The 24,117-nt window shown below is 46.7% G+C and overlaps 1 protein-coding gene across 5 annotated transcripts in view; it reads left to right on the forward strand.

The window, feature by feature from the left end:
- The window catches only part of WSCD2 (WSC domain containing 2), a 122,524-nt gene that overhangs the window by 45,449 nt on the left and 52,958 nt on the right, over positions 1-24,117 (forward strand). For all 5 annotated transcript variants that reach the window (XM_032300314.1, XM_032300320.1, XM_032300328.1 and 2 more), the window contains exon 2: positions 19,777-20,702. In XM_032300314.1, the coding sequence (XP_032156205.1) occupies positions 20,321-20,702 (382 nt within the window). In that variant the 5' untranslated portion in view covers positions 19,777-20,320. The remainder of the gene's footprint in view (positions 1-19,776; positions 20,703-24,117) is intronic.

Consider the following 24,117-nt stretch of genomic DNA (forward strand, 5'->3'; position numbering starts at 1 on the left):
CTCAGAGCAAAAATAACCCCAATGTTACTGCTCTGGGAACAAAGCAGGCAATGGGATGAGGGTTGAGTGGGAACCCAGGTGTTCCTGGGAGTCATCCCTGCCCCACGAAGCCCTCCCATCTCCAGGTGAAACTTTCAGGCGCCTGGGATAAGTGAGCAGGTGTGAATCCTCTTGGAAGCATCCCTTCCTTAAGGGAAGCAGCCAGCATAGGACAAAAAAAGCACAATGGGTTATTGTGACATTTTTCTTAATGCTTTGTATTGAATGTAATTTACCTACAGTAAAATGCACCTATTTTAGTGTATAGTTTGGCAAGTTTTGACACATGTGTACAACCATGTAACCTCTACTGCCATCAAAAGGTACAAAAGTTCCATCGCCCTCAACAATTCCTCTCTGCCCTTCTGCAGTCAATCCCTCTCCCATCCCTCGCCCCTGGCAACCACTGATCTTGTTGTCTTTTTTTTTTCTATCATTACTAGAATGTCATATAAATGGAATCATAATAGCCTTTGAGTCTGGTTTCTTTCACTAGGCATAATGCATAATGCCTTTGAGGTTTATCAGTGCTGTTGTGTCATCCGTAGCTGGTTCCTTTTCATGGCTGAGTAGTACTCCATTGCATGGAGGCACCACAATTTGTTCATTCACCATTTGGTTGTTTCATTTTTGACAATTATGAATAAAGTTGCTATACATGTTTGCATGCAGGTTTTTGCCTGAGCATGGCTTTTTACTTCTCTTGGGCAAATACCTAGGAGTAAGGGTGGACATTTAACTTTTTAAGAAACCGTCAACTGTTTTCCAAAGTGGCTGCATACGCTTTTGCATTCCCACCATAGATGGATGGGAACTCCAGTTGCTCCGCATCCTCTCCAGCACTTGGTATTAGTCTTTCTTTTTTGGTTTTTATTTGAGCTATTCCAGTATGATGTGTGTGTACTGGAATTTAAAAAACTCCTGTCTAGACAATTAGAACAGCCCATGTGAAAGTGATTAGAGGTGACTGAAAAAATCAGATGTGTGGTGGCATCTCGTTGTGGTTTTAATTAAAGCCGGATGGCTGAGTTCTGTGGTCCTGGCAGGAGGCAGCTGATGTCAGTTCTTATTAGCACGAGTTCTGTAAGCCATCCCAGCTCTGCTGCTTGCTGGTTCTATGACCTCGCATCCATTATTCAATGCTCTGAGCCTCAGTTTACTCCTCTGTTAAATGGGGCTTGTATTAGTATTTCTCACTGGTAATATTATGAGCTATAGAAAAATTAGTATGTCTATATATGTAATATATATTATGTGTATTATTTTATATAGATATATTTTTAAAATACTAAAGAGGACTGGTGTGAGAGTTAGACAAAGCAATGTGGAGATAGCCGTCATGGTGCCTGGCCCAGAGTGAGGGCTACTGCTTGTTAGAAGTCACTGTGATTATAGCTACTGGGCACTTGCTGCGTATTTTAAAAGCAGTAAGTATAGTGAGTGCAGCCAGGCTTACCCAGTCAAATCCTGGCTCTGCCTCCTACGCCCTAGCTGTGTGAACTTGGGCAAGTTACTGAAGCTCTCTGGGCCTGGGCCTCTGATTCTACACCTGTAAAATGAAGATAATTATAGTGTCTGTCTCAAGGGTTTTTTATACGACATAAGTGAGTTTAAATGTAAGGGTCCAGCTTCCTTCGTTCAACATTGTTCAGCATTTATGAGGCTCAATGGCTAGGTGGGGTGGCTTACACCTGTAATCCCAGCACTGTGGGATTTGAGCTTGAGCTCAGGAGTTCAAGACTAGCCTGGGCAAATAGTGAGACCCTGTCTCAAGAATGTACAAAGCAAATCCAAGGTGACAGAAGTTAGAAAAGTGATGGCCTCTGGGGAGGGCAATTTGCGGGAGGGGATAGCAGAGAGCCTCTAGAGGCCCAGGGAATGTCCACAGTCTTGATCTGGGTGGGTCAACTGGGTGAGTACATATGTGAAATTCCAGCGCACTTAAGACTTGTTCATTTTTACCATGCCACATATAAATTCTCTTATTAAAAAAAAAAGAAAAAGAAAATGTGGAGGTCCTGTGCAGAGCACTAGTGTATTAGTTTGTTAGGGTTACTGTAACAAAACACCACACACTGAGTGGCTTAATGACTGAAATTTGTTGTTTCACAGTACTGGAAGCTGGAAGTCCAAACTTAAGGTGTCAGCAGGGTTGGTTTCTCTGAGGTGTGTACGGAAAGGATTTGCTTCCCACCCCTCCTTGGCGTAGGTGGCCATCTTCTCTATGTCTTCATAGCATCTTCCCTCTGGATGTATCTGTCCTGATTTCCTCCTTTTGCAAGGACACTAACAAAAGGGCGTGGTGGTGACCAGCATCCGTGGTGACCAGCATATGAAAAGCATACCCACTAATAAAAAGTATCAGTCACTCATTCATTGACCTACGAGCACCATTGAATCTCTCTGCATGGTGAAACTCTGGCTCACTTCTCGGCATTTGCCTGACCCTTCAAATGGTGACAGGACTATTCCTTGCTATGCACTATACACCAGATACTTTAACCAATTTCTCCTCAGTCACACACACATCTGTCAAGATGCGATCTATGGCTGAATCATTGGACATCTACATGCCAATGGGGCATGTAGGTATTCTTTATCTGCTTATTTTTACATGTAGGTCAAGATGTGTACTATGGATCCTACACCTTCCTAGAAACTTCAAACACTGGTTTATTCTTCTATTCACAGTAATAGCAACATTGTTCATAGGCTACCTGTCATATTAGGTTAAAGCACACCCCAATGACCTAATTTTAACTGGATTACCCCTGTGAAGAGATTGTCTCCAAAGGTCACACTCCAGGGTACTGGGGGTTAGGATGTCAACATATGAATTTGGGGAGACATAGTTCAACCTACAACCACCTACATAGAAAGCACACTCTGCGTAGCAGTTTGTAGTAATTATTATAAGGCATTCATTCTCATTTAATTCTCACAACCTCTGAAGGAGATACTGTCCACTTAACAAGTGCAAACTGAGGCCTGGAAAGGCTCTGGGGTACACGCTGTGTCTCATAGGCACTAACGGTAGGCTGGCCTTGAAGTCGAGGTCCACCTGTCCCCTCACTGAGGATCAAATTCTGATATTTTTTTCCAGCCTCCTCTAATCACTTTCACATGGGCTGTTCTAATTGCCTGGACAGGAGGTTTTTAAACTCTAGTCCCTGGATGAGCAGCATCAAACCTTACCTGGAAGCCTGTTAGAACCGCACATCTTCAGGCCCCACCCAAATCCTGCTGTGTTGGGAACTGGGGAGGGGGGTGGAGCCTGGATTTTAACTAGACCCCCAGAGGATTTGCAAGCACGCTCCAGTCTGGGAACTCCTGCTCTATGCAGCCCCTGAGCATCACACTGTAACAATGAGTTGCCTGATTGGATCAAATCGAAAGGCCAAATCAGATTCCACGTGAAACATAGAATGCAGCAACCACGCGGCTAATGGCCAGTAGCTTTCTCTGGCCTGGAAGGTCTTCTTCTCTCTGATTCAGGAGACTTTAAGGACCAACTTGCTGTGTGAGGCCTCCCTTCTGTCGGGTAGGATTGGCGGTTGTACTTGAGATTGCCTCAGGTATGGTCTGATCCAGATGATCATCCAGGAATGATGATCTTGGCAATGAGCTAGCCACAGAGGAGAGGGGAAGACCAAGCCCCAAGGAGTGCATGTTTCCTTCGGGGGAGTGAACTTCAGTACTAGAGGCAGTGGCGTCACTAAAATCCCTCTGGAGCCACACAGCCCTAGGTGGAAATTCCAGCTCTGCCACTTATGACCTGTGTCACCTTGGGCAAGTTGCTGGATCTATCTGGGCCCCAGTTTCTCATTTGTATAATGGGGAGAATACCACTCACCTTATAGAGTCATGGTGAACATTAGAAAATACACATTTCAGGGTTCTGGAATCCAAACAAGTAAAATTGGGATTATTTGTATTTGAAATTAAGACAGACCCCAAGATTTTACAAGCTAAAAAATAAGATTGTCATTTTCCTGATGGCAGGGGACACGTCATCTTCATGGATGAATTCATAGCACCTGACATACAATAGGTACTCAGTAAATGTTTGTTATGATACAAAAGCATGCTGCCCTCTGCAGTGGAGAATATTTGGCTCCCACTGATCAGAATAGAGCTCTTTTCAGCCAAGGAGTGAGAAATTTTCCCCAGAGATCATGCATTTGTGCAGTCTGTGCAGGATATTCTCGCTGTGGATAGATTCCCTTGGCTCCGCCCAGGCCCATGGGACAAGCCTTGGCTTGCCAAGTGGCTGTCACTCAGTGAATGTTTGTTGAGTGAATGGATAAACTAGTTTGACTATTGGGGGAGGGAGCAGTAAGTAGGAACCAAAACACATTTTAAGGTAGTTTTTATTTTTGTGTTTTACTAAGCAGGAACCAGAGGAACAGAAAGTTCAGCCCACCTGCCCCGGCCCACACAGTCATTAGAATGAGGTTATAAGGTGGGGACAGGAAGAAGGAAAGTTTGAGACCACAGCTCAAACCTCACTCAGCTCTCACAACCGCGAGCACCCACTACATCATTTGCAGGGTGCAAGGCAAAATGAAAATACAGGGCTCCTTCTTCAGAAAGTATTAAGAATTTCTAGAAAGCGATGGCAGAGCTTTAACCCGAGCACGGAGGCCTTCTGGGCGCTGGGTCTTGAGGAACCACGCAGTGCAGGTTGTGAGCCTATGAAAATGCCCCTGCAACCACTTCCTCTTGATGGGGAATCCCAACTCAGAGAGGCCTGAAATGTCACCTGGGGCACCCAGCCTGTCCTGTAGGCGAGTGCAGATTCAAGCCCACGAACCTTAGTGGTCATCTGGTTGACCTCTTCATGGGACTAGCCTGTTTGACTCCCTGTGCACTGCCATGGGCATGTCCTGTGCTGTCTACGGGGACTGAAAGGAGCTTCCCTGTCGCCTCAGGAACCTGACATGCTGCAGCCGTCAGCATCCTATTCCAGCCCTCGTGCCTCGCTCTTCCTCCCTGGGATGCAACCAGACAGACCTTCTTCCCTCCCACCCTGGCGGATTTATTCCTGGGGGTGTGTGGGCGGATGCGTGTTTGTGTGGGGGTGTTCATCTAAATTTAAAGACATCATGACAGCAAAGACCTATTAATGTTGGGCCTGGTAAGGACTCTCTTTTAAAAGAATCGCAAATAAATTAAGAGATAAAGGACCGCCCCAGTTCTAACTTCTGTCCCTGTTCCACCTTGCTCTGTGCCTGTCAGTCCTCTGGCCTTGGATAAGAAGAGTAAAGGACGGCCGGGCGCGGTGGCTCACGCCTGTAATCCCAGCACTTTGGGAGGCCGAGGCGGGTGGATCACGAGGTCAAGAGATCGAGACCATCCTGGTCAACATGGTGAAACCCTGTCTCTACTAAAAAACTACAAAAAATTAGCTGGGCATGGTGGCACGTGCCTGTAATCCCAGCTACTCAGGAGGCTGAGGCAGGAGAATTGCTTGAACCCAGGAGGCGGAGGTTGTGGTGAGCCGAGATCGCGCCATTGCACTCCAGCCTGGGTAACAAGAGCGAAACTCCGTCTCAAAAAAAAAAAAAGAGTAAAGGACATCAACTGGGCCTAGATGCCTGTTGGGGACCCTGAGAGGTGGCATCTAGTATCCACTTACACGTCTGGAAAATGGAGGCTCAGAGAGGTGACATGCCATTGTTAAGGGGTTTTTGTTTATTTGTTTGTAGAGACAAGGCCTCACTCTGTTCTCCAGACTGGAGTGCAGTGCCATAGTCATGGCTCACTGCAACCTCAAATTCCTGGGCTTAAGTCTTGCCAAGGTCTTGAGTTAGAAAGTGATAGAGATGGACGAGGACTACTACACATTCCAGAACTCAGCTTCCGCCGAGCCATAGCTGCCCCTATTGATACAAACATGCAAATAACAATGACTGTGGCTGTGCTGAGGCCTGGGAATTCACCTGTCCCCATGGTAAGCATTTTAAACAGTTAACTGCAGCTAACTTTGTCAATACCCAGATGCTTTGCGTGCCGTATTCTCATCCCATTTTATGGGCAAGGAAGGATCTAAGGCTTTGAGAGATTAACTGGTTTTCTCAGCTTCTCACTGCCGTTAAGTGATGAAGCCAAGATTCAAACCCAAGTCTAACTGACATCAAAACTCATGCTCTGTCTCTTTCTTGAAATCCCAGCTAACTATGGAAAACAAAAACACAGGTCAGCAAAATGAGAAAATTAATTACGCCTAAACCTACCTCCAAGAGGTAACGTCTTTCTGTATATCGATGTGTTTCCAACCATCTTGTCTTTCTCTGCCAGAGGGGAGGTTCTTGCTCCTGGCAGCTGACCTTGCTGTTCTGTAATTGCCGGGCAATTTAGAGATGACTTGAAATTTATAATTCATGGGCATGTCTTTCATCCTGGTCACTGGAAGGCAGCAAGGCATGACTGTCTCCCTGGGAGAATTTCAACCTTGACATGGGAGGAGATGAGAACATCTTAGAAGCTTAGAACAAAATTTCAGAAATGGAGAGCCCACCAACATTGAAACTATAAACCAAAAACTATCTGAGACAGGTCTCAATCAATTTAGAAGTTCATTTTGCCAAGGTGAAGGGCATGCCCAGAAGAGAGGTCTGCGCCTTTTCAAGGGGAAAAGCAAGCTGGAGGGAAAGAGGGTATGGTCATGGTACTAAACACACAGGTTGCAAGAGACAAGGAGCAGGTAGAGGAACAGTCAATTATGTTATTTGTCTCCCACTCAGTAAATCGGCACTTTACATAAGATAAGGTGAACACCAAGTAGCTCCCTGTGAAGATATTTCACCTTTTATCTGTACCTATCTGCTTAGGAACAAAAGGAGAAGCTTTCTTGCCTGACTCAGCTTCCAGCATAACTTTTTCCTCCTTTTGGCATAATTTTTTGTTTTCCTTGCACAGAATGGACCCTAGTATCCCAGCATAGAGTGCTGGAAGTTGGGGATCCTAGCATAGAACCTCACAATAGAATCTTATGATGGAGAGCCGGGATGGAAATCTTAGAAAGGAGCTCTAGAATCTGGCATGAAAACTTTGTAAGCCTGGAGTCAGATGAGTCCATGGGCAATGTTCTGGTTCGCTCTCCTGTTTATTCACAAGGGCAAGGTCTAGAACAATGTCTGGAGGTGTTTTTCATGGTCACAACCTGAGGAAAGGGGAACAATACAGGCATCCGATAGGTGTGAGCCAGGGATGCTGTCAACCACTCCACAATGCACAGAACAGCTCCCTCCAACAACAGATTATCCAGTTCAAAGTGTCAGCATCACCAATGATGAGAACCTCTGGTGTTGACTTTTCAAGATGTGTGCTGCTTTATTCTTTTGACAATCCCAGGGGAAGAAGAAACCACATTCAGTCAGAATGAGAAATCCAATTTCTAGTTTGAGCTCCAAGACTAACCGTGTTTTAAGGCAAGTCCCATGGTGTCTGCTGTCTCTCACTCATGAAGTGAGAATAAGGCCTTCCGCCATGTATTATAAATGGGTATGGACTGATAGGGCTGGTTAACTCTGCGTATGTGCTGGGGCTGAGGGAAATGACAGGCATGGGGCTGTGAACATGTTCAGCATGCATGAGCCTCCGCACACGTGTGTGGCCTCCTGCCACCTTCTCTGTGGTACGATGGTGTCCAGGTGACATCTTCATGGATGAAGGTGTCAGTCAGTTTCTGGCAGTCATAGCTTGCATGTGAGGGGACATCTCCCTGTTGGATGCCAGCAGAACTCCTCGGGCCACTGAAGGCTTGGGAACCCCTTGCCTTCTGTGCGGGCTCTGAGCATTCAGAGGAGAAAGGCTCTCTTGTACAGAAGGCCTCGAATCACCCTTTTTGCCCCACAGAAAGGAGACCCCGAGGTCAGAGGTCAGAGGGCTGCCCTTCTACAGAAGACAATGTCACATAGAGGTTAGGATTAAGGGCCTGGAGTCAGGCAGGCCTGGGTTGAGTCTTGTTCTGCCACTCACCAGCTCTGGCCTTTGGCAAGTTGACTGACCTCTCCAGACCTTGCTTTTCTCATCTATAAAGTGAGATTAAACCCAACTTCGCACACAGAACCCCCGGGGAGAGGCAGTGGCACAGGGTACATGGCAGATGTTGCTCCTTCTCAGGAGTGTGCCAAAGCTGAAGGCTGGGATTCAAGAAAATGAGTCTGGGTGGAGTCACCCTCCACCTCCCCTTTAGGCCTCAGCTGCCCCATCTGTCAGTGATGACGCCAACCTGGAGGTTATGAAGAGTATGTCCTCCTGCTTTGATGGCTCTGAGCCCACCTCTCGCTCCTACTCTGAGCCAACAGCAGGTGCTGGCAACCCCTCCAAGGGCACAAGGTTCTCCAGGGAGGAAGAGAACTTGAACCTACAGAGGTGGGCTGGGGATCACAGAGCCACCTCTCTACCACCCCCGCAAACACACAGACACACTTGGACAGAAAGACTGGGCTTGGGCGATTTGGGGGTGGGACAGCAGTTCTTTTTCACTCCTGGTGGAAAGTTCCTCTCTGGGGAAGAGCTGCTAATGGGTGCTGTCACTGTTCCTAAATTAGAGTTCAGTCCACCGTGGTCAGTGTGGAACCAACAAATGGCAATTTGCTCATGTTTGCGGCTGGGAGCCATAGGGGCTGCCAGGCAGCAGCGTGTGCTCTGGGAAGAAATCTGCAGGGCAGGAACCAGCTCAGCCCTGGCCTGGCTGTGTGACTCTGGGTCGCTCTTCCAGACTCTCTGAGCCCCGGGGTTCCTCATCTGTAAAACAGCTGACTTGAACTAGCTGGTGTCTAAGGGCCCTTTGAACTCTAGGATTCTATGGTATCATCATCATCATAATAATCTTGGTAATAGCTAAAAAGTATTGAGCACTTACTTGGGTCCAGGCCTAGGTGAGGCATTTTGTATGGACAGAGGTTATTTCATTCAAGTTTCTCTGAGCCTCAGTTTCCCCTTATGTAAAGGGAGACTGTTTTGCTAGGTGTTGGATCGCCAGCTTTCTTGTAGCTGTCACTTGCTCTAAGGAAGAAGCTGAGTGACTGAGAATGGCCTTTGAGCTCTGAAGAGGGACAGGGTGAGCTCCTTCAGTGGTCCTAAGCCCCTTCCCCATAATCTCTATGTCAGCTTCCATTGCTGATGAAAATTAAGGGTCAGCAAATACTTTCTGTAAAAGGCCAGACGGTAAATATTTTCGGCTTTGAGGGTCACATTCCCTTGAGCCCCAGTCAGAAAGAAATTCTAGATGCTCCCACAAGCCCTGCCAAGCACCTGGACCTTAGCCCTTTCTAAGCTCCAGCAATCAACAAGCATTTTTCAGCTCAGCCTCTGAGAAGTGGTCACATCCCACTGGGAAAGGAATGTCCGCATTATATTCTTTTTTTTTTTTGAGACAGAGTCTCACTCATGTTACCCAGGCTGGAGTGCAATGGTGCGATCTCGGCTCACCGCAACCTCCACCTCCTGGGTTCAGGCAATTCTCCTGCCTCAGCCTCCTGAGTAGCTGGGATTACGGGCACGCACCACCATGCCCAGCTAATTTTTTGCATTTTTAGTAGAGACGGGGTTTCACCATGTTGACCAGGATGGTCTCGATCTCTTGACCTTGTGATCCACCCGCCTCGGCCTCCCAAAGTGCTGGGATTACAGGTGTGAGCCACTGCGCCCGGCCCGCATTATATTCTTTAGGAGACAGGCTCCGGTTGCACTGCAGCTCAGGAGCAGCCTGAGCAGAAACCACGGGCCCTTGCGGGATGGACCCCCACCAACCCTTTCCACCTGCCAGTCTCTTCATGGTGTCTCCTGCTGCCTGGGACATTCTTGCCCCAGATCCTCCCATGACTGTCTCCTTGTCATTTTGCAGATCTCAGCTCAAATGCCTTCTTCTGAGAGGCTTGGGAATCACCCTACTACATGCAGTTTCCTCCTATTCTCCACTGCTAGGACTTTCCATCACTGTAAAAAATGCATTTGACATTGTGATGCACACACACAAGGCAAAGGTTCACAAAATAACATTTCTCCTTACTGCATATGAGTCAGGGATAGCTTACTCTCCGCCATTCCCTTTCATCCTATCCCAGCCCATCCTATGCCCTCCCTCCTGTCATCCTCCCTGTTCTTGCCATTCCCTATCGATCTGCCCCTTGAGTAAACACTCTGCCCAGAACCAGCAGAGCCATCCATTATCTCCCCCAGACAATTAGTAGCCTATTAAGGAACTCTATGCAAATGTACACTAATTGACCCAAGACACAGCAGCTCCTGGAGAAGAAGGAAGACTCCAGATGGCTTAATGACAGTCATAGAGAAGTCCCCTCAGAAGTCCCTCTTGGGGAAGAAAGTGATCTGCCTTTGGAGAAGGGCCGCCAGCTGCCTCATGGGTCAGCCAGTGGACTGGGTGACCTGAGCAGTGGGTCCCTTTCAGCAAACCACTGGAAAAAGAAGACTGTCAGTTCACCCCTTCATCTCCCTTCAACCTCTGTCCCTTCCTGCAACATGGCCCCTTCCCCAGAGCCCACAGTTTGGATCGTTCACTGACATATACCTCAGTGGGTCTCTGCCTTTTCAAATATGTGATGGTCCCCACTTTTTAAATAGACTTTTAAAAAGTCATTTTAGATTCATAGCAAAATTGAGGGGCAAGTACAGAAAGTTCCCATCTAAGCCCTGGCCCTCCTCCAACAGCCTCCCCCTCCATCAATATCCCACACCAGAGTGGTCCATTTGTTAGTGTCGGTGAACCTGCACTGACACATCATTATCACCCAAGTCCACAGTGTCCATTAGAGCTCACTCTTGGTGTTGGACTTTCTGTGGGTTTGGACAAATGTATAATGACATGTGTCCACCATTATAGTATCATATGGAGCAGTTTCCTGTCCTAAAAATCCTCTACTCTACCTACTCACCCTCCCCCTAGTCCTCACAAGCACTGATCTTTTTACTGTCTCCATAGTTTGGCCTTTTCCAGAATGTCGTATCATTGGAATTGTAGAGCCTGTGGAGTTTTCAGATCAGCTTCTCTCACTTGGTAATATGCATTTAAGCTCCCTCCATGTCGTATAGCCCTGAATAGTTCTCAACTGTCTGGATGTACATACTCCTTTGGGTAAATTCCCATAAGCATGATTGCTGGATTGTATGGTAAGAGTATGTTCTGTTTATGAGTTGCCCTTTGAAGACTAACTGTAGCTAAAGCTTGCTGAGCCCTTTTGGTGTACCTAGCACCATGGTAAGAAAAGAAAAATGAAAAGTTTTCTCATTCGGTGTGTCTGTAACCCTGGAAGGCTTGGTCCTGCAAGCTCAGGAACCAAGGCTTTCTTGGGTCCTTTGTCTCTGTGTTTTTTCTCTGCTCAGCTATTTTCTTCTCCTTCTCTCTGCAGATTTAACTTTTGCTCTTTCTTTGGGCACCTGGTGACAGCTCCTCAGGCTATAGGTCTGTAGTCTAAGTGATCAGCAAAGATGTGAATGTCTCAAATCTCAGCTCCATATTTCCGGGGCCAAGAATGGATTGACCAGTTTCAGATCTACCTATTATCCACCAGCCTACCTATTATCCACCAGCAATGCCAGTGGAAAGGGTAATATGCTACAAATGCGGCCCCAGGGGTCTCCCTCTGCAAGCAAGGGGTGGGTGTCACACACTAGCCAGACTCCCCAAAATGTATCCTCCACACCAACTTAGATAGTCAACAATCATTGCATCAACTCATTGAAACTTTATCTGCTTCTGAAGTCTGGGCAAAGGGTATTGTCACGAGAAGAGGTAAATGTTTTGTTTGGTTGGCCAAAGTTGTGACAGAGAATGACTATCTACTAAGAAACTGTCATGACAGGCTTAGCATACAGGTAAGAGTGCACGCCCCAGAGCCAGATTCCCTAGGCTTGAAGCCTGTTCCATCACTTGCTAGCTGTGTGAACCTGCACAAATGACTTAACTTCTCTGATTTCCTCAACTGTAAAATGGGGCTAAGAAGTGGAACCTTTCTTATAGGGTTGTTGTAAGGATTACAAGATACACTCTAGACAGTGTCTGTCAAATAGTTGGTGCTCAATAAATACTAACTTATGCTATTATTAGGGTGCTATGTATTTTTAAAACTGCTCATTTAACTCTCCTGCCTTTCCAGTGAGGCAGAGTGGATTGGCCCTATTTTGCAGGTGGGGAAACTGAGTTGCAGAGAGGCCCCGTGCTAAAGATCACATAGCCACCCTATCTCAGAGGCAGGTTCAGATGCAGGAGTGTGTGACCCTGACCCTGACCCCTTTCCACATTTCCTCTCCATGGCCGTTCCTGTTCACAGTGACCCAGCCTGACTCCCTGCAACAAGCGAAGATGGCCGTAAAGTTTGCCCATGGAGCAAGAGGCACTAGAGTCATTATCCAGAGAAACAAAATTTTAATATTTATTTATAATGGACACCATATGCTCCCTCTGATTTTTTTATTTAATTACATCATGGCAGATGGCTGGGTGTTAAAGGCCATTAAGCTAATGGCACTTTGCCTTCTCATTTATTTCCTTGAATTTTGGGAAAGATAAATGAAAATGGACATGGTTGGCAGGCTGTGAGCTCAGGGTAGTGCTGAGTGAGTTTCTGTCCTGGGAAGAGAGGGAAGTGTGGGGACCCAGGGGATTCTTTCTGGAGGTGGGTGAGTGAGTGCAGGAGGCAACGTACGGGTGTGCCTAGAAGCTGGCGAAGCTTCCCTGGTATATACATGCTTCCTGGTCAAAAAAGTGGGATTCTTCAGAATCTTTGATGCAACAATCCCACTTTTTTGACCAGGAAATAAGTCTGCATGTACAGAGGTACCAGTGTCAGTTTTGCACAGAATGGTCAGAAACTGGAGTAAACTACTGTGTTCCATCATGGGCACAATGGGGAAATTAAACTACAGCATACCCATGAGTGGAAGGGTGTGTCCCAGGGGGGTCCACCCACTGTACGGGGTGCAAAAGTCTTCCCTGAGGTTCACTGGGTCAATAAAATTCTGGATTCCTAAGACAATGAGTGAAAGGATTTGGCATTTATAATATTTTTTCCTCAGGCTATTTTATTAAGTCTTTCACTTGCCAAATAGCTGGTCCACCAGCAAGAAGGGTGAGAAAGAAATTTGATTAAAGGAATTGAGGGTTATCTAGCTGGAGAAGTGTCGGAGGCATGGTCATCCATGTCGTAAGCTCAGGAAGGCTCCTTTCATCAAGGCTTGGATTCAACTAAGGGAGTAGTGGTTAAGAGAGGGAATAGCTGCCTTGCTGGTCTGCGCAGTGTCCGCCATGGCATCATGACACTGAGGCTCCATTTTGCACTTGAATTCATGCCCCATTTTTTGTGTACCTGGGCGGGTTTCTAAATCTCTGTGAACCTTAGCTTCCTCATCTGCAAAGTGGGTATGATATGCCAATGTCTCTTCATTGTTGAAAGGTCCCATATTGCCTTCCAGGAATCTGTACAAAGATTTACATACAGGATGTTTATCATAGCATTACTTAGTCGTAAGAGAGGGATGACTGGAAATATTTTACATGTCTAATGATAAGGAAAAGGTTGAAAAAAATTCATATGATGTGAATAAACCATATTTATTCCTATTCTAAGGAATCAATGATTCCAAGGAATAAATACCACTGATAAGTAGCTCATTTAGGAAATGAAGAACACACTTACTCCTGTCCTTCCCTGAGGGGGAAAGTGAGACAAGGAAGGGAAGAAATCAATAAAGGGTGTGTTATCAAGTCATCTATCACAGAGGGTGGTTGAGGCCAAGTCCGACTGGAGAAATAATATACTTCAGAGTTATTTCAGCTGAGGAGCAAGGGAGCTGGGGTATTTATACACCAACTCCCATCAGTCATTTGTTGCAGCTGCTTCCAGATGTAAACATTCTAGCATGTTTTACCTGCCAACCACACGGGCACAAAAACCATTCAAGGTACTGGAGAAACCCCTCAGACCACCAGACGCAGACATGAACACTCAAAATTTAGCTCTGTGGGTGGGGCACATGCAGTGTCTGTTACAGATCTACCAAACTGACCAAAAAGGAAAGGCTGACAACATTAAGTGTTGGTGTGGACGTGGAGCAACAGGAATGCTCGAACTCTATTGAGGAAGTTGTGACTACAGCCACCTTGGAAAAAAAACTGGCGTCTTTTAGAGTAATCATAAGATGCTCATACAAAACAAACAAACAAATAAACAGAAACTAGTGCTTTCACTCCTAGGTATTCATATGCACCCTATATTAATTCTTATATATGTGCATCAAGAGGGAGGTATGGAAATGTCTGCAGCAACTGGCAATTCCATGGAGGAAAATGGAGTCCTTGTACCAGAACACAGGGGCACTGAACAGGCAAAAACCACATGTATTCTCCAGAAATTATTATAAGATGTAGCATTCATATCTTATATATATTAATGTGATACATTTGTATTATTAGCTTATTTAGTTCTCACACTAACAATAAGAAACAAATTATATTACATCATCACTCTATAGATGGAGAAACTGAGGTTCAAAGGAGTTAATGACTACCTCAAAGAATGATAGTGGGGATTAAAAGGCACAATGGGAATAAGATGACTGGCACATAGTAAGTGCTCAACAAACACCAGTGATTTCTGATATTTTTATTATTAGAACAAGACTGAAATTTTACCTGGACTCCCAAGTTTCTTGGAAACTTCCCAGATGGATCTCCTACCCAGAACTATTAAGAAATCAAACTTTCATGGACCTGGTTTCTTAGTAGCTATTTCTTGGTGAAGCTTGGGTGCTTTGGGGGTCAGTTGGTCGCTGGGCCTGCCCAGTCCCTCCAAACTGCCTCTGCCCCCCAAGTCAGGTTCTGGGTTGTAGAAAGGGGATCAGCCCCCATCCCAGCCTCACAGGCTTCCATCCTGACCTACTCCAGCCTCCAGAACCTGGAAGGGGGAGGCGCCCTTTCACTCCCAGAGGAGGTAAGGAACCACAGGGGAGGCTGGGCCTGTTTTTCTTTCCCGTGCAGGGCAGCTCTCCCCCGCCCATCTTCAAGTTGGCAGCTCAACACCAGAGCCTCATTCTGGTGCTAAAAATAGGCTGTGTTTAGACACTTTGAGGCTCCTGCTGGAAACATGAACTGCAGTAACCGAACACTGCCACTCCCACAAAGGGGGCCTCTCAGCCTCCTCCCTATGGAAGGAAGCTCACACCAGCCCTGGGAGGAAGGCAAAGTAGAGGTCGTCCACCACATTTAACAGATGGGGAAACTGAGGCTCTGCGAGGTGTCATGTAAAATGAAGAGGGATGAGTCGTGATAGCCAGCCCTGTGAATTGTCTCATTGAACCCTCCCCACACACCTGGGAGGGCCATTCTATGGTTTACTTAACTTTACAGAGAGAAGATGGCGGCTCAGAGAGATGAAGGCCCCTGTCTGGGCCTCACACCTGCAAGTGAGTGACAGGAGGGATTGTTAATACAATTATAATCCTCAACATGTTATGAACAAATTGAGACAGAGAGAAGTGGCTTGCTGAAGGCCAACAGTCCTCATCTCACCCAGGGTTGTAGACACATCATTTATGGATTGGGAAGAAACATCACACCTGCCTCGCAGCTATCCCCACAGGGGGAAATATGGGAGAATGTATTTAAAAAACCTTCAAACACAGTGTCCAGCATATAGTAGGTATTCAATAAACGCAGGTAATTTTGTTTCCCCATTCCCTTTGAGGCAGGATTTCTGTCTGGAGAGAGATGGCAGAAAGAGAGACAATGACAGATAGACTAAAGAGAGACTTGGAGAGACACAGACAGAGAGAGAGGTGAGAGAGAGAGAACAACAGATGGATGTGGGAGGCAGGGGAGTCTGGGATACCTCTGAGGAATTGAGGCTATGGCTCAACCAAATTCTGGAACTCCTGAACCCCAGAACCACCCAGTGCTGAATATCACAAGGTGCTGCCTCCACAGAGCCCCGGATTTGCAGTTCTCCAAGCTTGCCACCTGAGTGTTTTGGCCAGCGTGTGAAGCCATGGTTGTAGGTGTAAGCCCTGGGGGGATAAACCTGACTCTTTTTACTTGTTTTCTCTACCAGTGTTTCTTGGGACCCTCCTATGTACAAATAGCCTTATCGCCTCTATAAGGCTCAGATTCCAGGGGGTCTTCCTCCAGGTGAGCCCCCGCCTCCTCCTAGCACCCGGCAGGATGGTGTGGGGTGGCTCAGGTCAGCACCTTCCCTCCCCGGGAGGAAAGGGAGCTCTTAAATTTGGGGGTGCGCACAGCCCCTCCGGCAGATCTCCTTCGATTTCCACATCGCCCATGCCTCAGTCTCTTTCTGTTCCCTGCCAGCCCCTAACGAGCTCATTATCCTCTTAAAGCCCATTTGGCACCCACTTAGAGAAAAGATGTGTTGAAATAAAAGAACAGGGAGGGAACAACAAAAAAGGACTAGACCCAGAAATATCCTCGGAGAGGCAGAAAGCCACAGGGAACACTACAGCTGAAATCTTTGCTGTCTCCACGGCAGCAAATGTGCTGAGGTGGCAAATGGCTTTCAAGTGTCTGACGTGCCCGTGAGGGGGCGGGGGTGGGGCTTCTCTTGAGCATCTCCTGTGTGTCAGGTATTCCTCCTACAATGTTTAATTCAGTCCTTCCAGCAATATATTTTTTCAGGGAGAAGTCAAGATTCTTTAGGCCACTTTACAGGTGAGGAAGCTGAGTCTTGCTGAGTAGAGATGTCTTGCTCCAGTCAATCAGCTGCAGGATGGAAGAGGCAGGATTTGAACCCAGGTCTGCTTGTCTGTGGTGGAGTCCACCTCTGCTCTTGCCTAAAGGGCTGGTGTCCCCTTGCCCATCCCACGAGGACTGCTGGCGTTTTCTCATCCTAGCCCAGCTGCAGAAACATCTGGCACATGTGTTGGCGATCATGAAACCTCAGTGGATTCTCATGTGCATTGTTAAAACACAGTCCCGACTCCTGAGCTTGGCGTCCATGGCTTCCCACGGTCTGGCTCCTGCCCACTGCTTGGTTGTGTTCCTACCCCACAGTCCCCCGAGCTCCTTTGTTTCTTCCACCTCAGTGATGTGCTCTCATGTGGGCTGTTCCTCTTCCCTGGGCTAACCTTCTGTTGCTCCTTCACCCAGAGAATTCTGACTCCTTTTGCAAGACCTGCTGGCTCAAAGACTCCTCCCTGGGGAAGCCCTCTATGGTCCCCCCAGGCAGTTGCAGACCCTAGCTTCCCTGGGCTCCCGCATTCCATGGCTTCTCAACCCAAGATCCAACCCCCCCACCTTGATATTTTAAGCCAAATTCTGGGAGCTTATGTACAAGGGCTTTTTTTTTTTCTGGGCATACATCTGTAGTTGCCATGAGATGCTCAAAGTTACAAGACCAGAATAGACACACAGTTAGGAATATAGGTTTGAAGTCAGGTGGCCTTGGTTTACAACACTCCTGCCACTCGTGACCCCGAACACGTTACCTAATCTCTCTCATACTCATTCCCCTCTTGTGTAAAAATAGATGCATGTATCCCTCATAGAATTGTTTAAATCGGAGTATGTATTTGTGTAAAAGGATGTCTGGCATGTATTAAGTGCTCAATAAACATTATTAATGTTTAAATTAATATTGATTGCTTATCTGATCTTGTACACACATCTACTATGGAATTTATAATTGTCTATCTAGCATAGTGATTGTTTACATTGCTTTCTCCCTCAGTTGACTCTGAAGTCTCTGAAAGCAGGGACTGTGAATTATTTATTCCTGCATCTCAAGCACACACATAGTAGGTGATCAGCAAATGTTTTTAAATAAAGGAAGAATGAGTGGATAATTGAATGGTGGACAGTGAGGCAGATGGATGGATGGGCTGCTACAGTTCAGATGGATAGATGGATTAATGAATAGATTAATGGTAGGTGGATGGATGCCTTAATGAATAGATGGGTAGGTGAGCTGCTGGAAGACAAATGGATGGATGGATGGGTGGATGAATGGGTGGGTGAATGGATGGATGGCTTAATTAATGGATGGGAAGGTGGACTGCTGGATGACAGACGGATAGATGGATGGCTTAATGAATGGGCGGGTAGGTGGACTGCTGGATGACGGATGGATGGATGGGTGGATGGATGGATGGATGGTTGGCTTAATGAATGGATGGATAGGTGAACTGAAAGGATGGGCGATGGATAGATAGTTGGCCTAATGAATGGATGTGTATGTGGGCTGCCAGATGACAGACAGATGGATGGATAGATGGATAGATAGTTTGACTTTACATAGGCATGAATTTTTGTGTTTTGTTCACTTATTCCAAGTGCCTACAAAGGTGACTGGTGCGTAGTATGTACTCAGTACTTAGTTCTTGAACAAATGGGGTGGCAGACTCTGCATCAAATCACAGTTAAATGCCCATGCTACTGTCTGGATTAGCAGAGGCTGTTATAATTCATTTCTTCCATTGGCTGACTACAGAATCTTAGGCGTTGCCTAAGATGGTCATGGGGCCCCCTGCTGGTGGTAATATGAAAAAACATCGCCTAAATGGAGTTTTCTGTTTTCTAATTTACGTTCTATTTTTCCTCTTGACTGATAATCCTGAACATTTACTCATAAAGCTGTAGCTGTCAACCCTCTGTGCTCATTACTGCTATCTGAGAGCACCTTGTTACAGCTGTAGGTTTCCCCCTCAACCATTCTGGTTAGAAAGGTTAGGGATCTATATTCACCAGGCTCTCAGGTGGTTCTGAATCAGTTGTTTCTCAGACCCAGACCTGAGAGACCCTGACAAAGAGTAAGCCATGTTGGTAACTGGGTGGCAGTGAGGATGGGCTACTGTTTTGGGAGCTGTCTCTGAGTTCTCAAGTGATGTCTAGACTGTGGGAAAGAGGCAGAGCCAAAGAGGCACTGGTTAAGAGCTGTGATTTGCAATTTGGACTGTCCTGGGTTCAAATCCCAGCTCCATCACTCACCAGCTGTGTGACCTCAGTTTCCACATCTGTAAAGCAGGGAAATAGTTACCTCCCATAGGAATGTTGGGAGGAATAAATGAGACAATAAGTGTAGACGGCTGGGCACAAAGCTGAGCACATGGTAGACACTCAATAAACACTGAATGAACAAATACTCTGCAAAATATCCCTACTCTCCCTCTTTGTCCTTTTCTTCTTTGGAGAGAGGAGACGGGCTATGGATTATATTTCTCCCACTAGAATGTAAGTGCTATGAAAGAGGGGATTTTGTCTCTCCTGCTTGCAGCTTTATTTCTAGCACCTAGGACAGTGCCTCACACAAAGTGGGTCTCGCTGAATATTTGTTGGGAAAAATAAAATGACTGAATCTGGTCTGGTTCAAAATCGCCCAGGTTCAGCAGGTAGTTCAGCAAGGACCTTGGAAGTACTTTTTGGACTTGAGGTAATCCATGGATCAATGTATATTTGATAAACGTATAGGAAATATGGAGCAAAGCAAACCACTAGCCCATAGCTTGTCCAGGACAAAGTGTGTCACCAAACTAGGGCCCACTAGGATCCAGGCCCCCACACTCCCAGTTTGGTTTCAAGAAAAAGGCAGTGTTCTAGAAGACGCAAGGATGCTCTTTATCCAGCACTGCTCTTAAGCCCTTTTGTGCCATTGGTGGTTTCCTCCCCTCTCTGGGCCTCTGCATTTCCCTCCAGGATCCTTAAGAAGCCTGTGGGTTCTGTGCTTTGGTGAAGGGGCTTCTCATGCCTGTGTCTCTGCTGTTTTGCAGGTAGCGGCACTGAGTCCTGATGCCTGACTGGATGGAAGCCTGTCAGCTTCTGTTCCCATGAGGTAGAAAGGCCTTGGTCTTCAGCGGGGGAAGAGGCCAGAAACAAGGACCCCGATGAAAGAACCCAGATCCATTGGTCTGAGAAGCAGAGGAAGGGCAAGAAGTGAGCTGCAGCTGCTAGTGAGCCTCAGAAAACTCCAACTGCTATTCTCACCGTTCTTTGGGAACACTCTGAAGTGAAGAGCAATATGTAGGAAAATGGGACCGACTCATGTGTGTCCTGAGCCTCAAAACCCCTTTCTTGGCCCAAAGAAGCTCACCTTGACTTTGGGAGGGCAGGTAAGCTCCGTCCTTCCTCATGGCCTCAGCCAAGCTTTGAACTTGCCCTCCCCTTCTGGCCTTGGCGGTTACTTTTTCAGGAAGAGTGAGACTGAGGACCCCCAAGTGTTCCATCCCTAAAAAAAGCTTGGGAAACCAAGCCCCTTCCATCCCCTCCCAAGCACCCCAGCCAAGCCCCAGAGAGCCAGTCCGGAATGATCCCGCTATGGCCAAGCTCTGGTTCAAATTCCAGCGGTACTTCCGCCGGAAACCTGTGCGCTTCTTTACCTTCCTGGCACTCTACCTGACTGCCGGGAGCCTCGTCTTCCTTCACTCTGGCTTTGTGGGCCAGCCCGCCGTCTCGGAGAACCAGGCGAACCCCGCCGCCGCAGGAGGCCTGGCTGAGGGTGCTGAGCTGCCCTTCCTGGGCGACATGCATCTGGGCAGAGGCTTCCGGGACACAGGTGAAGCCTCAAGCATGGCTCGCAGGTACGGACCCTGGTTCAAGGGCAAGGATGGGAATGAGAGAGCCAAGCTTGGCGACTACGGTGGAGCCTGGAGCCGAGCCCTCAAGGGGAGGGTCGTCCGGGAGAAGGAGGAAGAGCGAGGTAAGAGCGAGGAAATTCTGGACACTGAGTGGCCGGGGAGAAGGGAGGAGACACTAATAATACAGTAAGAGTTGTCAGTTTTCCGTATTTAATAGGAACCAGCTGTCATATAGTTGTAGCTATGAATAGACAGTACATCCCAATATCATCTGCATTGCACAGAGGAGAAAATGGAAGCTCAGAGAGATGAAGCAACTAGCCCAAGGTCACACAGCTTGTCGCCAGGCAAGTTTGGATTTGGACTCCACATCGATCAGAGGTCAAAGTCTGCCTCTCCCCTGCAGCATTTCACAGTCCTTGTTAAATAGATGTGTAAATAAAAACAGTCAGCATTTACTGGGTACTTACTAAGCACCAAGTACTGTTTCCAAGTAGTTTACATATATAGAAATGTCACCACAACTCTAGGTGATAGACGTTATTTATTCCCATTTTAAAGATGAGGAAACTGAGGGACCGGGTACCAAGAGCACAACATTTCATAGCTAAGTGGCAGAGCTTCTGCTCCACCAGACTGTCTCTCAGTCCACCTTGCTGGGTCCCTTGGTGATGGTTCTCAGGGGATATCATTGCCATGGATAGATTTCATTGCATTTTCTCTGCTGTTTATAATCTAAAAAGGCTTTTCTTCGTGAGTGCATTACTTTATTTGATTTTCACTACACCTCATGGGCTTAAACAAGGCCTCTATGATCCTGTGCCCAGTTAACAGATGTGGAAACTGAGGCTCGAAGAAGGGAAGACACTTGTCCAAAGCTGTGCAGTGGCAGGAACAGAGTTTAGATCTGATCCATCTGGCCTGAATGCCCAGTTCTCTAAGGCGGTCCCCCAGAGTCCACTGGAATCTACTCATCCAACCACCATGATAGGGAGGAACCCACAACCCCTACAATTCATGAGATTAACACAAATGGACATTTTGGAAATCTGGGCCAGATGGTTTGGGAGAATAAACCACCAATCAAGGCAGATGGAAAACTTCACTAGCCTTTGTGTTCTACTGTGATTCAACTCATAAAAAAAACTCTTCTCCTACCATGGAAGGAAGCAGGATTAATGGAAGGGATTCATCTTGGAGCACATTCTCCTGCCCCAGTCCTTCCCCCACCTGGCCTAGGATAGAGTCTTCTAGATAGAATCTGAGTCTTCTAGATAAAATCTGCCCTCAGGAATTTCCTAGACTTGTGCTTCTTCAAGAACCCAACATTCACAGGGAGGCAAAGGAGGTGTTGGAGGTAGCAGAATGGACAGGGATGTGGATTTATATTCCAGCTCCAGTCCCACCATCCATGTGGCCCAGGCAAATGGTTTTACCTTCTCAGGCCTCAGTTTTGAAATCTGTAAAATGGGGATTTTACTGGCTGCTCCTGAGAGCTCAATGAGACAGGGGTCATGAAAGCCTAGCACCAAGTAGGTGCTTAGAGGTGCTCAGAAAGTGCTCCTGGGATCTCCCTGGGGAAGGGAGATCATCTTATAGCATGCTAGGGAGATTATAGGTATAGGTGAGGTGTGAGGTGCTGCACCTCAGCCACTCCAACTCCATTTTGGCCTTTGAAAGCTCCAAAGTTCTCGTCACCCTACACCTTGAGATATGCTCCCTATCATGCTTAGGACAAATTCCAGACCCCTCGCATAGTCCAACTCTCCAACCTCATCTTGTAACACCACTGCCTTCGCCATGCTCTGCCCCACTGTCCTTGCAGTTCATTGAACACACTAAGCCTGTTTTACCTTAAGATCTCTGTATATGTAGTGCCTTTTATCTGGGATGAGCTCTCCCCAGATCTTTGCCTAGCTCCCTTCTTCCTTTCTTTCAAGTCTTCAAGCAAACATTGCCTTTCCATAGAGACCATCCCAGAACATCCCTACTCAAATAACCTGACTTCCTACCCAGTCACAACCACATTCCCTGACTCTATTTTCATCATAACATCACCATCAGAAAGTGTCTCATTTATGTGTTTGCCTCTTTGTTGAAGGTCAGCCTCTTCTACCGGACTGTCAGCGCCACGAGGGCAAGGCTGTTGCCTGTCCTGCGGGTCTGTGTTCTATCAGCACCCAGGACAGCACCTGGCTCAGAGCTGTTTCTTAACACCTATTTGTTGAATGGGTGAATGATTGGATGAATAAATGAATGAATGACTATCCCTCTGCCTGGAGTACCTCTACAGGGTTAGCTCTACTCTTCCTCCAAATCCTAACTTTGCTAATCTTCAAGAAATTGTCCCTGATCCCCTTACAGGTTTGATCAAATGCTCCTCCACTATGCTCCCCGGCATGGCCCTTATATGAATGGCAATTGTGTATGTTTGTCCATGCCCGCTATTAGAATATTAATTCCTTGTGGTGTAGATGATGCAGAAACAACAACATCTCTCATTTGTTGTGAGAATGAAATACTGCCATCAATACTGCTAATAATAATTACCATTTCTTGAGTACCTACTTCACACCAACCACTTGTCTATTTGCTTTTCATGTATTGTTTGAATGAAATGATATATGTAACATGCTTATCCTATCCTCTGGCTCATAATAATAGGTCACTTAATAGTTGCTGTCCTTATTTGTAGTAATATTAGCTAATATCTACTGAATGATCATTACAGGCTAGACCATGTTATGCATTTCATAGCCTCATTTAATTACCACAACTCACTAAATTAGGGATTGTTATGCCATTTCACAGATAGCAAAACTGAGATCCAGAAAGAAATCACTTACCCTGCATTATACAGGTCACTAGTGGAGGAACTGAAGTTTAAGACAAGGTCTCTTTAATTCCAAAGCTTGTGAGCATTCTTCTATGCCATGCTAATTGCACCCCCACCATGCCTTGCCCAGCAATCATATATTCCATTTTTTGGAAGTGCAGAGAGAAGGAAGAGAAAATAACAGCATAGCCCTGAGCCCAGGGCTCTCAGCAGACAGCCTTTGGAATCAGGCAGTGTTATTAAGAAAACACAAATCCATCCTGTCCTTGATTAACTTATTCAGAGTTCAGCAAGGAAAGACAACATATTAGATTCACACTAATAAAAACGAGACGCTTCTCCGACCTGATGCTAAGCACATTTGGTTTTCTCCAAAGTTGGCGAGGGCTCTGCTTGATGCAGCGATCCAGGACTCAAGCTGTAGAGGGTTCAGAGCCCATCATGGCCTGGGGGTGGGAGGGAAGAGCTGCACTCAGGCTGGGCTGAGGCTGGGCAGGAGTCTGAATTCCTTGGTGCAACTGGCACCTACCATGTACCAGTCATTTACCTAGGACTCTCTGGATTCACATGGCCATGTGAGAGCCTGCACTTTGAGCAGCCAAATCAGGGTTCAGATCGCAGTTCTGCAACTTGCTGGCTGTGCAGCCTTGGGCAGGCCGCTTCACCTTTCTGACACTCAGTTTTGTCTTTAGGATAAAAAG

Source organism: Sapajus apella, unplaced genomic scaffold (genome assembly GCF_009761245.1).
Source record: "Sapajus apella isolate SASKATOON/1434 unplaced genomic scaffold, GSC_monkey_1.0 scaffold2, whole genome shotgun sequence".
Taxonomy (NCBI): domain Eukaryota; kingdom Metazoa; phylum Chordata; class Mammalia; order Primates; family Cebidae; genus Sapajus; species Sapajus apella.